The sequence below is a fragment of the Lagenorhynchus albirostris genome, chromosome 15 (genome assembly GCF_949774975.1).
Source record: "Lagenorhynchus albirostris chromosome 15, mLagAlb1.1, whole genome shotgun sequence".
Classification (NCBI taxonomy): Eukaryota; Metazoa; Chordata; class Mammalia; order Artiodactyla; family Delphinidae; genus Lagenorhynchus; species Lagenorhynchus albirostris.
In genome coordinates this window covers 51205232-51218775 of record NC_083109.1, presented here as the reverse complement: position 1 = coordinate 51218775, position 13544 = coordinate 51205232, and the positions used below count along the sequence as shown (strand labels likewise).

General features: G+C 58.3%; 3 protein-coding genes across 8 annotated transcripts; 2 read left to right on the top strand and 1 right to left on the bottom strand.

Annotated features, from left to right (window-relative positions):
• The first annotated feature begins 3652 nt into the window (after nt 1–3652).
• Nucleotides 3653–6476, top strand: PGP (phosphoglycolate phosphatase). Its single transcript, XM_060125127.1, has 2 exons — nt 3653–4325; nt 4425–6476. Exons 1-2 carry the CDS (start codon nt 3686–3688, stop codon nt 4748–4750), a joined length of 966 nt encoding a protein of 321 aa, XP_059981110.1. The 5' UTR covers nt 3653–3685; the 3' UTR covers nt 4751–6476.
• Nucleotides 6477–7021: 545 nt separating this feature from the next.
• Nucleotides 7022–9082, top strand: BRICD5 (BRICHOS domain containing 5). Of its 4 annotated transcripts, XM_060125133.1 has the most exons (7): nt 7022–7396; nt 7479–7579; nt 7723–7872; nt 8082–8237; nt 8314–8415; nt 8630–8783; nt 8888–9082. In XM_060125133.1, the coding sequence occupies exons 2-7, from the start codon at nt 7529–7531 to the stop codon at nt 8980–8982; spliced, it is 708 nt and encodes a 235-aa protein (XP_059981116.1). In that variant the 5' UTR covers nt 7022–7396; nt 7479–7528; the 3' UTR covers nt 8983–9082. The 4 variants fall into 4 exon arrangements, with proteins under 4 accessions (XP_059981116.1, XP_059981115.1, XP_059981113.1 ...); XM_060125132.1 differs by having other exon boundaries at nt 7520–7579; nt 8630–9082; XM_060125130.1 differs by having other exon boundaries at nt 8630–9082.
• On the bottom strand, nt 8947–13018 carry MLST8 (MTOR associated protein, LST8 homolog). Of its 3 annotated transcripts, none has more exons than XM_060125125.1 (9): nt 12969–13018; nt 12245–12494; nt 12068–12119; nt 11821–11983; nt 11299–11374; nt 11064–11216; nt 10016–10140; nt 9684–9847; nt 8947–9590 (listed from the first exon to the last, which is right to left on the bottom strand). In XM_060125125.1, the coding sequence occupies exons 2-9, from the start codon at nt 12371–12373 to the stop codon at nt 9472–9474; spliced, it is 981 nt and encodes a 326-aa protein (XP_059981108.1). In that variant the 5' UTR covers nt 12374–12494; nt 12969–13018; the 3' UTR covers nt 8947–9471. The 3 variants fall into 3 exon arrangements, with proteins under 3 accessions (XP_059981108.1, XP_059981109.1, XP_059981107.1); XM_060125126.1 differs by having other exon boundaries at nt 12245–12318; nt 12969–13001; XM_060125124.1 differs by lacking the exon at nt 12969–13018 and having other exon boundaries at nt 12245–12960.
• Nucleotides 13019–13544: the final 526 nt, after the last annotated feature.

Here is a 13544-nt window from a genome sequence, read left to right as displayed (position 1 = left end):
TGGGAAAGCCAGCATCAGAGAGGAAGAGGAAGACCACTAGAGGAATGGAGTGGGGGTGGATTTCAAAGACAGAGCACAGCCTGGCTGTGGATGGACATGAGGAGGAGCTGGCCCCGGGGAGACAGACAACCTGCCCTGCTCCATGCTCCAGAGCCTGTAGGACAGAGTTGTCAGGGACGGGCCAGGGCTCCTGCCTGGTTATTCCCTGGGGGTCAGAAAAGGGAATCCTGACCCAGTGAGCTCTAGGCCCCACCTCAGCTGAAGCCCAGGCAGACCAGCGGCAACAGGAGTGGGCCTGAGGTCACTGGAAGGCGGAGTGGCCAGGGGCAGGCCTTCTCCCTTCCCCAAAGTCCTCCTTCCTCCAGATGGCCTCCTTTCCCACCCTGCCCTCGGCGTGGGCTCCACCTGCACACTGTGTGTTTGATAGTCAATAATGGCTTCTCTGTGGTCAGAGCCTGACAGGAACTCCATTATCCTTTATGATGGCTACTCAATCTCCCTTCCTTGGATGTACTTAAATCTATTCAACCAATCCCATGTTGAAGATTATTTAGGTTGCTTCCAATTTTTTTTTTTGCCACTTCAGTCCTTTTTCCTTTCTTTTTTTTTTAAGGGTTTGTTGTTGTTGTTTTGTTTTGTTTTGGCTGCGCCGTGCGGCTTGCGGGATCTTGGTTCCCCAACCAGGGATCGAACCCACACCTTCGGCAGTGAAACCTCGGAGTCCTAACCACTGGACTGCCAGGGAATTCCCTTCAGTCCTTTTTCAATGACACCCTTTTTTGCTTAGCTCATTGGAAGTGATAACATCTGTGAAAACATTTTCAGTGGCTATTGGTATTTTCTAATACAATTCAAATCCATGCAGTGCTATGAAGATTAGTGTCCTTGTACCACCTAAGTCCACACCCCACTCCACCTGTGGTCCAGCTTCCTCACTTGGGAGGACCCTGGTGCCGTCCATTCGCAGGTATATAATGAGCACCTACTGTGTGTCAGGGACACAAAGCGATTGATCATGCTGTGCTCCTCTCCCATCCAGATGCATGGCACCTTGTCCAAGGACAGTCCTCCCCAATAAAGGGCACCGTCCTTTCCAACCTCCTTCAGGACCTTGTCCACAGCCATCCCCTCTCTTGATACTGGCCGTTCCATCTCTCCCACTATGCCAGCTCAGACTCTACAACCTACAGGGGATGTTAAACCAAACAGAGCTCAGCTTTGGGGTCAGCTGAGTTTAATCCCAACTCTGCATTGTTCAGCTGGTGACTCTCTGTGGCTCAGTTTCCTCATCTGTAAATGGGGACACTAATTGTCTCTGCCTCTCAGGGTTGTCCTGTGATTCTGACAAGGTAATGCAGGTAAGAAGCAGCACTCAGTGCCTAGATGCTTACTGAGTGCCCAGTAAACCAAGGCAACCGGGCAAGTATTGCACCAGGCAGCCTACGGCTGAACAGAGCAGTGTTTTCTCATTCTGGCCAGTGAACCACATACACTGAATGTTTCCGGGTGGTAAAGCAGGATTTGTGATCTTCTGTGAAATCCAGTTCTTCCCAGTGTCAGTCGGCTCCACCAACAAAACTGAGTGGGAAGACACAGGGAGGAAGGTGCTGCTCCCCTCCTGGCTAGTGGGTGCGCCAGGCAGGAACACTGCATATCCTGCCCTCGTGGGCCATGGCCCCTGCCCTCCAGGTGTTCCCAGGCCAGCCAAGACCAAAGAACAGGCTGAAGGTAAACAATCAGGGCCTTAAGGTTACTGAGGTTACTGGCTTTACCTCATGGGTTTGGGGGTGAGGGGTGTCCAGAGTAGACATTATGGAGATTTGGGGCCCAAGAGAGGAGCAGGGATTTGACACGCTAGGAGTTGGAGGCCTGGATCGCCTGTCACAGGGTAAGCGCTCAGGAAGCTGGGGCCTGCTATTCTGTCACGTGGCCCTAGTGAAAGTAATAAGGAGAAACATACACCTACTCTATGAACTGGGAATTCCACTCCTAGGTATATACCCAAGAGAAATGAGGGCCCACATCAACAAATGAGTGTATAGGAACAAGAACCTTCATAGGGACATTATTTACAATAGCTCCAAACTGGAAACGACCCAAATGTCCATCACCTGGAGAAAAATCAGGGGAGTATATTCTTACAATGACCCATGTGGCAATTAAAAAAAAAACAACAGAAGAATGGATTTCACAGATATTATGTTGATCCAAAAGAAGCAAGACTCAGAGGAGTACACAGGGTAAGCTCCTGTAAGACGGTCTAGAACAGGCAAAGGAGGCTATGACTCACTCTATGGTGACAGAAGTCAGAAAAGCAGTTCGGGGAGGGGTACCGCTATGGACTGGATTGTGACTTGAGGGAACTTTCTGGAGTGATGGAAATATTCTATACCTTGATCTAGGGTATGTTTTTATATACATATATAAATTTATTTATTGTTGGCTGCGTTGGGTCTTGGTTACTGCGTGGGGGCTTTCTCTAGTTGTGTCGAGCAGGGGCTACTCTTCATTGCGGTGCGTGGGCTTCTCATTGCGGTGGCTTCTCTTGTTGCAGAGCACAGGCTCTAGGCACGCAGGCTCCAGTAGCTGTGGCACACAGGCTGTAGAGCGCAGGCTCAGTAGTTGTGGCGCACGGGCTTAGTTGCTCTGCGGCATGTGGGATCTTCCCGGACTAGGGCTCGAACCCGTGTCCCCTGCATTGGCAGGTGGATTCTTAACCGCTGAGCCACCAGGGAAGTCCTGGGCTATGTTTACACATGCATAACAGGGATGTAAAAATTCCATCAAGCTGCACACTTAAAATTTATGCAATTTACTGTATGTTACGCCTCCATAAAAGTTAATAATACCTAATAATGATGATAATAGCGACCAATTGTTGAGTGCTTGTTCTAGGCACTACTGCCCTTCTCTTAGACCCTAAAGCCACTGTCTTGTAATTACTCGTCCACATGACCACCAAGGCACAAGGAAAGCGTTTTTGCGAACGACTGGAAATGAGAACGTGACGCTTGTTGGGAAGGAGCCTGCGGCTGGCTCTCAGGAATGGCCGTAGTCGGCCCACGCGCAGACACTGTCCGGACTGTGTCCACGGCGGAGGGCACAGCCCAGCCCCGCCCTGGCAAAGGTGCGGACGTGACTCCGGCCTAAAAGGGGACCGCGGCCCCGCCTTCTGCCGCGGTGCTACGGTGAGCCCCGCCGGCAAGATCGGAGATAAACCAGCCAATCAGCAGCCGGCTCGGCCGGTTGGGGGGGGGTCACTGGATTAAGGGCCTCCGTCACCTAAGCTGACCAAGAGCCTCCAATGGGCGAGCTGCCCCGCGGCAGCCAATGAACGGCAGGCTTACGTCCTGCGCCGACTCTCCAGCTCCTCCGCTGAATTTCCGCAGTGAGCGTCCCACGCAGAATGCCGGTTGGCTCCCTGCCAGCCAGTCACCGGGGCGCCTAGGGCCTGGCAGCCAATGGCTGCCTGCCTGCCCGCGCCGGACCGTGAAGGTTGGCGCTGCGCTCCTGCAGCCCGCGGGAGGCGGGGGCGGATTGGCGCAGGCGGTGTCCAATGGGCGGCAAGTGCGAGGCGCGTGGCCAATGAGTGAGCCGGGGGCGGGGCGGGGGCGGTGGCGGGCGGCTGCGAGGAAGAGCTGGCGGTCGGTGGCGGTGGAGGCGGCGGCGGCGGCGGCGGCGGGCCATGGCGGAGGTGGAGGCCGGCGGCGACGGGGGCCGCTGCGTGCGGCTGAATGCCAAGCGGGCCCAGGAGCTGCTGGCCGACGTGGACACGGTGCTGTTCGACTGCGACGGCGTGCTGTGGCGCGGTGAGACGGCGGTCTCCGGCGCGCCCGAGACCCTGACGGCGCTGCGGGCCCGCGGCAAGCGCCTCGGCTTCATCACCAACAACAGCAGCAAGACCCGCGAGGCCTACGCCGAGAAGCTGCGGCGCCTGGGCTTCGGCGGCCCGACGGGGCCCGGCGCCGGCAGCGAGGTCTTCGGCACGGCCTACTGTACCGCGCTCTACCTGCGCCAGCGCCTGACCGGTCTACCGACCCCCAAGGCCTACGTGCTGGGCAGCGTGGCCCTGGCCACCGAGCTGGAGGCCGTGGGCGTCTCCTGCGTGGGCGTGGGGCCCGAGCCGCTGCACGGCGACGGCCCCAGCGCCTGGCTGGATGAGCCCCTGGAGCCTGATGTGCGCGCCGTCGTGGTGGGCTTCGACCCACACTTCAGCTACATGAAGCTCACGAAGGCTGTGCGCTACCTGCAGCAGCCCGGCTGCCTGCTCGTGGGCACCAACATGGACAACCGGCTCCCACTCGAGAACGGCCGCTTCATCGCGGGTCCGTGCGCCCCGGGGGAGGGAGGCTGGAGGGCGAGCGACGGGTCCCTCCCGGCCTCTGACCCCCGGCACTCTCCTCCTTTCCTTCTCCGCCCCGCAGGTACCGGCTGTCTGGTCCGAGCCGTGGAGATGGCCGCGCAGCGCCAAGCCGACGTCATAGGGAAGCCCAGCCGCTTCATCTTCGACTGCGTGTCCCAGGAATATGGCATCAACCCGGAGCGCACCATCATGGTGGGTGATCGCCTGGACACAGACATCCTCCTGGGCGTCACTTGTGGTCTGAAGACCATCCTGACCCTCACTGGGGTCTCCACTCTGCGGGATGTGAAGAGTAATCAGGAAAGTGACTGCCTGTCTAAGAAGAAAATGGTCCCTGACTTCTATGTTGACAGCATAGCCGACCTTTTGCCTGCCCTTCAAGGTTAAAGATTTAGTGTCTTTAATCTCCAGAATAAAAAAAAATTGAAAATCACCCAAATTAATAGGTGGGGCTTAAGCATCACTCAGCTAGGTGGCTTCAAGTTTGCTTACTTGGAGTTAAGCAAAGGTACTAGTTGTTAACCTTGTAAGTAAATGTTTGGGGGGTTGGATTTTTACAAATGCTTATATTTTAAGATGCACTTTTAAGCTTGGAGGGCATTGTGGGGGTCCTGGGCCTTAGGTGCCAATTGGTCTTGCAGTTGGGTTCAGCATATGTCTAGGATTCAGGTAACCTTGGGGCCTGCTAATGGGACTGAGGTGGGTCTAGGGGTGTCATGTATTTTATTGAAAATTTCAGGGATCTTGGGGAGGAGGGGCTGATTATTTTGACTGTTGTGAGAAACCCAGGGCCCCGTCTGTGTGGTCATCAGCAGAGGAGGCTACTGCTGCCTCAGCCCCTCACCTGCAGGTTGGGAGTGGAGGAAAGGGCTGGTCTCAGGTGGTGTCTCCCTGTCCATGGGGTGTGGGTGCTGCCCTCACCACCACCCCACACTTCCTTAAAAACCACTCTGATGTCACAATTGAGTGTATGTTCCGTTTTAGATACCCAGGGCTGCAACTCCTCATGCACGATTGTGCAGTTCTGTAAACTCAGCCTGGCTAAACCTCATCTTTTCCAAATGTGCATATAAACCCAGGTGACTTGGACTGAGCATATTGTTTGCTGAGCGCCAGGAGGGTATGAATGCCTTCGTTGAACTCTGGGCTGCCGTGCAGGGAGCTCAGAGCAGCATTGGTACCAAAAGTTTTTTTAACTTTTGAACAACTTTGTCAGGTGGTGGAATTGAACCGTAAGCGTGTCGATTAATAGCTGTGCTCTGTCTTGTAGGGAAAATCCCACTGAAGAAGTCTCCGTGCCCCGCAGCCAGCAGTATGGCCAAAGGCATGTGCTGGCTAAGGAATGCTTGTCACCCAAGGCTCCCTCTGGGTAGAGGAGGAAAGAGGTGTCCCTCAAAACAGGAAGTCGTTTTACAGAGCATCCAGTCTTTTCCTGTCTTGGTTGGGATGGGTGTCATATGTCAATGGTCCATGAGGCCACCTATTTTGACCCTGGAGTCCCTTGTCAGTTGCCATCTGGAGGACTGGAAGGGTCCACTGGCTAGCCAAGGGTTTTTGGCAGGGGGCCGTGCTTTTTCTGCCTGTTCCCTAAGTTGCTGACCGTTGAGAATAGGCCTGATAAGCAGACTCTCTGGCCGCACTTGTAGGGTAGGGCCTGGGAAGCTGTTCCTTTTGGCCGACTCCTTCCTGGCGCCTCGCCCTGCACCCAGTGGCATCTGCCCAGATCCTGTGACTTTTCTCCTAGCCCCAGGGTCACAGTGCTCCTTCATTAACTCTCGTAAGAGTGCTCAGAGCAATAAAGGGTGTCCTGAGCCTCCAGCTCCCCCCAGACCTGGGTGTCTGGGGTTCGGACTCTGCCGTGGGCAACACGAGGGCAGCGGGCGCCTGTGAGGTTGGTGGTGCTGACGTTGGCTCTGCGAGGTCGGCTCAAGGTGGGTCAGGATATTGAGCAGGCCTGTCAGGGCGTTGTCACCCACACCAGGAACACGCGGCAGGTGCAGCAGCCAGCAACACCTCCCTTTTCTGCTGGGCGGCGGCCCGGGAGCCCTGTGCATCATGTCTACACCCCATTGCACTGTGTGAACCCAAAGGTATATTAAACTCTCAAACCCCAGCTGACTCTGGTGTTCCTCGCTCTCGCCTAGACAGCAGCCTTCACACAGGGTGCAGCTGTCTCACCACAGCTGGGCAGTGGAAAGGGCAGCAGGGCCGGGTACATTCAGTACAAGGCCATTCTGGGATTCCAATTCCAGAGTTGGGACACTGACCACAGCAACTCCACCCCATTTCAGGCCCACTGCAGGGAGTCAGGTTCTGAAGAATCAGGAAAAACAAGGGACAAAGAAAGTATGAAAGGGCCATGGGGTGAAGCCGGTTAAGGAATGCACTTCCTGAAAGCTGCCAGTGCTGAGGGCCAGTAACTGTTGGGATCCACAGCATCAAGCAGCTAGAAATGCGCGGCACCAGTCAGAGAAAGCCACGCTGGGCAGGGCAGGGGTCAGTGGACATGAGGCTGACCTAACCATCCTGGGCCGTGCAGGAGATTTCAGGAAGCTGTCCTCACCGCAGTGGAGCCTCCTGGAAGCCATCCTGGTCTCAGGCAGGCACCTACCTGGGGGGGTGCCCTGTGTTGGTGGGGGTTGGGAAGCAGCTGGGAGCAGCTGGGGTGCATGGGGAGGAAAGGGAAGTGGCACAGAGTCCCATGCCTGTCATTCATGAAACAGGCACTTGTTAATGGTCTGCTGCGTGCCAGGCCCTGTACCCAGTCCTGGGAGTGTAGAGGTAACCCGAGAGACTAGAAACAGGCTTCTTTAGGAAAAATTAAATCTGCCCCCAACTAGACTCCCTATATAAAGTCGGCCAGGCCTCAGCTGCTCTCTGTGCCAGCCGCTGGGTCCTGACTTCCACAGTGGCCACGCTCTCATGACCTCCCGTGACCATGTGTGCTCTGGTCTGCACAGGCCAGGTGTTGGGAGAGCCAGGCACAGTGACGAGCAGCCTCCCCAGGTGACCTGTCTCTGACCCGGATATCAGGTAGCTGGGCTGGGGAGGAGGCAGGGGGGTCAGGAGGGGAAGGGGCCAGGTCGATTGTTTGACTCATCGGAGGTGTCCTGAGGTTTCCCGGGCTGCAGCAGACAATCAGCACATTGTCACCAGGGCTGCATCATGGAGCAGGGGAGCTGCCGGGCCGAGAGACCCGGGTCTGGACCTGTCGGGGTGAGTGCCTCCCACCACTCGGTGCCCTCTCCTTGGACAAAGACCCAGGGCCTGTCCTGCAGGGGCAGGAGAAGCGTCCACCTCCCATACCTCCTCAGCCCCTTCCTTCCCTGAGCCAGCCTGTTGCCTGGTCTCTACTCCAGGCCCCACTGACTGCAATGTGCTTCCACATGAAGACCAAGCCCTGCCACGGGGGCTGGAGAGCTCCTGGCCTCCTACTGCTGCTGCTGGCACTGGCCACCGCTGGGGCTGTGGCTGGAGGGCTTCTTGGCTTCGCTCACAGCCCTCTCAAGGTGAGGCCCCCTCAGGACCCGGGCAGGGCACAGACAGTGGGGAGGAGGAGGAGAGACCAGCATAGCCCACACTTCCAGTGGAGCCAGGGCTCGGAGCAGACAGCAGGAGGACCAGAGGGGTGGCGGGGTTAGAAGCCTCGCAGCAGGGCTGGGGGAGTGTTGGGGTCTGCTCCAGCCTGGCCAGCTGAGCTCCTGCTTCCCACTCTTAGCCACTGCTGCAGACGCTCCGTCTGACCCTCCCGAGCCCCAGGGTACCCTGGTCCAACCAAACCGAACAGGTGGACGTGGCCCAGAACGTGGCAACCATCAGGGTGACTCCAGCTCAGAGCAACCGCAGCTGGGCAGTGCTGTTCGACGGGCAGAGCGTGAGTGGCCTGGGGAGGGGGGTGGGGGCGGGGGTGGATGTTCAGGTGGCCCTGCCTCACCTGCCTGCCTTCCCAGGGTTGTGTCTGTTACCGCCCCTCAGAGCACCAGGCCTGCTTCCTCCGCCTGATGGAACCCCGAGACCGCGAGACCCTGCAGCTGCTGGTGAACACCTCTTGGGTAAGGAGCCTCCAGCCAGGGGCCAGACAAAGGGCCCTGTGTGTGGTCTGGGCCCGGGGCAGGATGGGGCTCCAGTTTCAGGGGAACAGAAGCTCTATCTTCCTTTGGTTGAGGCTGCTGACAAGAGCCAGGGCAGGGCTGGCACAATGCCAGCATGTCCAGGGACATGTGGGCCCAACCCAGCCAGGGGCAGTGTGAGTGTCCTTCTCTGCAGCCCCAAGGGACTCGCAGCCCCAGCCAGGACACCCACTATGCCCAGGAGCTGCTGGCAGTGCTTGGGAGCCGTGAGGTGGACCCTGCCCAGGTGGGGGCTTCTGTGCGGAACCTTTGTGCAAAGACCCCCATTTACTGGGCCCGACGAGCAGAGAGTGAGTTGGGGCAGGCTGTGCGGAGGGGCCTGGGCTCCCGCAGGACAGTCGGTGGCGGGGTGGGGAAGGAGTCCTTTAGGGATCATGGAGGCCCCTCCCCCCAGGGCCCCAGAGGCAGCGGCTGATCTACCTATGCATCGACATCTGCTTCCCAAGCAACATCTGCATGTCCGTCTGCTTTTATTACCTCCCGGACTAAGCCCTTGCAGCACAGCCCCTCAGGCCAGCCAGCTGGCTGGCGCGATCACCAGTCCATGGAGGGTAGCCGCTGGCGGGGCTAATAAACAACTCCACCTGGCCATGACGGTGTCCTCTGTGGCCTCGGGACACGAAACAGTGGCAGGGAGGGGAAGGAGGAGGCACTGGCTTGGGGATGGGCACCAGCCTCGGATCCCCCTCAGCGGCTCTAGGCCCTGTGGGTCCAGAATTTCTGAAGGGAATGCAAGCTGCCTAGGGTGGGCCTCCTGAGCCTCCTCACATCCATGTAAGCAGCCGGGGCTGAGAGAGTCCCAGGATGGACCAGCCTGGCCAGTCTAGTCTGGCCAGGGACCAGGGTAGGTCAGTCAGGTCCAGCGAGCCTAGGATGGTAGAGACCAGCCATGGGGTGTCACTCTGATCTGGGCAGCTGGACAGACACATCCAGCTGGTGCCGCCTGGACAGCTGCCTGCAATCCTGAGGGGACACAGGTTAGCCCAGCACACTGTCGTTGAAGGCCAAGCAGACAACAGCTTTCTGGTGGCCGCCGTACTCTCTCTTGATCTCTCCCGTCTCCACGCACCAGAGCCGGGCCAGGTTGTCAGAGGAAGCTGCAGGGAGGGAGAGCGTGGGTGGCGGCTCAGAGTGCAGCCCCAGGCCGGGCCAACGGGCGCGGGGAGGCAAGGCAGGCAGGCGGGGCTCACCGGTGACTATGTACTGGGAGTCCCCCGAGAAGGCGCAGCCCCACATCCAGCCTCGGGATGACTCTCCAGGGTTGCTGCTCTTGATGCTCAGCTCCGTCATCAGGGAGAAGTTGGACGTCCTCCAAATCTTGCATGTCTGGTCGGCCGAGCAGGTGGCGAGGAGCCTGGGGGTGGGTGTGAGCGTGGCAGGGGTGTCATCAACGGCCACTCCCATCCTGTACCCCCTTGCCGTCCTCCAAGCAGGCCCAACGCATTAGGCCCTCAGCCCCAGGCACACTGCCTCCTCCCCGCAGCCATGCAAGGGCTCCCGGCCCCCCAGGCCCTGCACACACGTGGAGTCTGGGCTGAAGCGGCACTGCAGGGCGTAGCGGGTGTGTGCTGGGATCTTGGTCTTGGGGATGAGCTGTGTCACCTCGTCACCAATGCCCCCAGTCAGGTTCCAGACATAGCAGTTCCCCTGTGGTGTAGGAGGGAAGTCACGGGAGGCCCGGAGCCTCCGGTCTGACAGGTGGGGAAGGATGCCCTGGCAGCAAGACCTAGATCCAGGGGCTGCCATCCAACATTGTGGCTGTGCACAAGGATCTGGGGGCCAGGGGACATGTGACAGGCACATCTGGCCCTGCCTGCAAGGAGCACCTGGGTGACCTGGCCCCAACCAAGGGCCATCCATACCTGATGAGCTGAGGGCAGGAGGCCATGCCTGGCCTTCCTGAAGGATGCCGCTGGCCAACAAGAATGTGAAGAACAAGATGAGAGGAGAGCACCCAGATAGAGGGAACAGCAGGGCAAAGGCTTGGAAGTGGGCGGTCTGGGGATGTCGGGAACAACTGATTTGCTGAGACTGAATGGACGTTAAAGGAAGAAAATGAGGCTGGATAGGCGTCCAGGGGTCAAATCACAGTGTCCTGAGGCCCTGGTAAGGAGCCTAGGGCATCTTGCAGTTCACCCAGGGAAGGATGCAGTCAGGCTGGTACTGCTGAAGGATGCTCTGGCAGTCGAGGGAAAATGGGTTAGGGGCAGGGGGAGGTCACAGAGGAAGGAAGGAGGTCAGAGAGGCTGCAATCACTGTCGGGAGAGACGAGGGAAACTTGGATCAGGAGGAGACAGGGAGGAGAAAGAAACGGACAACTGGAAAGACTCTGGAGATGGAGGTGACTGGACTGCTGGGTGGGCTATGGCAGGTAGCGAGAGGTAGCATCAGGAGTGACACCCAGGTTTCTGGCTTTGGTGGCTGGGTCAGAGCTGAAGCCCAGGACGGGGAAGCAGGACTGTGGGGGGAGGGGAGGGGCCAGAGGGACATCTGGGGAATAAGCCCACCTTCAGGGAATAAGGGAGGTAAGGGGCTGGGAGCTGAGCTGCACACCCGTCCCTGGGACTCACAGTGCTATTGACCGCGGCCATGTAGCTAGCATCCGGGTCGATGTGGGCCGATGTGATAGAGACCTCAGGCTCCGGGATCAGCTGCTCGTTGTGGTCAGTTTTCAAGTCCCAGATGTGGATGGCGCCACTCTGGTCACCCACAATGAGTTCTGCCTGAGGCGCAGGGGATGTGAGGTGGGGCAGGACCCCTGCCCTCCAAAGCCCCAGGGTGCCCAGCCCTGTGCTTCCCCCTCACCTGGTTGGGGTGCAGGCACACACAGTTAATGGGCGCATTCACCTGGAAGATCCGCTGACACTGCAGGTTCCGGGACCTTCGAGGTGGGGGACACACTCTGTCTATAGTGGATGCCATTGGTACTCCACCGAAAGGCCCTTTCCCTGGCTACTTATCTTGTCTCTCTACGATGGGAGCTATCCCATAGGAAATACTTGGGCGGTTTGGCCCTCCCCAGGGGCAGCTTGAAGCCAATAACTGACTCAGAGGGGCATAAAGGGTGGCCCCTTGCCTCAAGGCGGGGCTCATTGTTTGATGCAGTTCATTCCAGAGCTGCCTATTGGATCAAGCTGAGGCTCTGCTTGTCTCTGTGGGTCTTCATCCCTGCCCTATCTTTCCTCACTTGGCCCTCAGTAAGTCACCTGCACAGAAAACCCCGTCTCAGCCTCTGCTTGGAGGGGACCTGACCTAAGACAGTCTCCCAGCCTGGCCCTCACCCCCACACACCCAGGCAGCAGACCCCTCCTGCCCAGTACCCCACACCTGAGGTCCCAGATCCGGGCAGTGCAGTCCTCCCCACCAGTGTACATCCAGCGGCCGTCCTCGTGGAAGCCCACAGACGCGATGTTCTTGTTGACCCCATCATAGCTGATGATGGGGTTGGGGTTATTGGAGTTGAGATCATACATGCGAATGTGCTGGTAACCTAGGGGCACAGGCCAAACTGAAGTGTGGCTGCGCCTAGATGGACCTATGAGAAATCAGGGGTTGGGGTCGAGAGTACAGGTACCTGCAGCAGCAATCATGCTGCGGTCAGGTGTGATCTCCAGCGCGTTCACCTGCTAGGTCTGTTAAGGAAGATGACAAACAGAGCCCATCCTTCCCACCGGAGGCCTTTGCCCAGACTGTTATCCCTACCAGGCATCCTGCCCAGCACCACCTGCCCCAATTCCACAGTGGAGGATACGGAGTCCTGGTGCTGCACCGTTCGCGTACAGATCCCGCTGTGGGCCTGCCAGAACCGCACCGTGTGGTCATAGCCTGCAGTGGCCAAGATGACGGGGTCACTGCCCACCGTACCTGGAGACGTGTTCATGGTGTGGCTGCTTGAAAGACTCGGATCTACACAGGGCCCTAGTTCTGACCGGCAGGAGTCAGAGATCAGAGCATCCGGAGAAGAGAGAGGAGTGCAGTGTTTAGGGAATACTCTCTATGTCCTAAACAGATTACAACAGATTACTCGGTGCTAAAAAATAAAATCATCCCCATTTTAGATGTGGGGAAACTGAGGCTCAGAGAGGTTCAGGGATACGCGTGACACCCGGCGAAGGACAGCGCCGAGCTCCAAGGCGCATGCTCCGTTCCCCGTCCCAAGAACCCTGCCGGAATGCCACCCTACCCGCGGCCGGCAGGGGACAGTCACGTCCGGGGCGCCACTCCGCCGCAGGGCCGGGCCGCGCATGCGCAGCGAAGCGGGCAGGCCGAAGGGAAAAGCCTGAATGCTACGGCTGCGCATGCGTAGCAGGCCGGTGGCTGGACCTGATGGGCGGGGGCGCTTTCTGGCTGGACCCTCGAGCTTCCCGGTGCTCCGTCGACCACCCTGACTCCGTCCCGCTGAGCCAGCTTCCCCCGGGCGCGCTCTCCCGGCCACTGAAAGCCGCTTTCCAGCCCTCGCCCCGCGGCCTCCGTACCTTACTTGCTGCTCTGCGTTCCGCCGCGGTCCAGGACGCCTAGCGGAGCCGGAGCAAGTCGATAGAGGCCGAGGCTGAGCGTAGAGTTATCGATGGGCCATTAGGGCGACACCAAGGGGCGTAAGGGGAGCAGGCACGGGGGACGAGACTAGAGTTCTGGGGCAGGGGCTCCTCAATACGGGCCTCTGCGGTATCGGGCGGCGCCGGTGGACGAAGCAGCGACCCCAGCCTTCTCCCCACTCGGGCACCTCACCCTTCTGAGACCCATTCTCCAGGCCGGGTTGCACCATCGACTCCCTCCCATCCATCCCCTGATTCCCACGCGGGGCTAGGATTCCTAGGTAAATTACAGGACATCCAGTTGCATTTGAATTCGGATAAACAACATGTTTTGTTTTGCTAAGTATAAGTATATCCCAAATGTTTCATGGGATATACTTATACTAAAAAGTTCTTCGTCGCCTAGGTGAAATTCAAGTGTAGCTAGTTGTCCTGTGGTTTTATTTGCTAGATCAGGCAACCCTACTCTGGTCCCTTTCAGGACTGTCCAGCCAGGGTCTGACCCTCGGGTCCCCT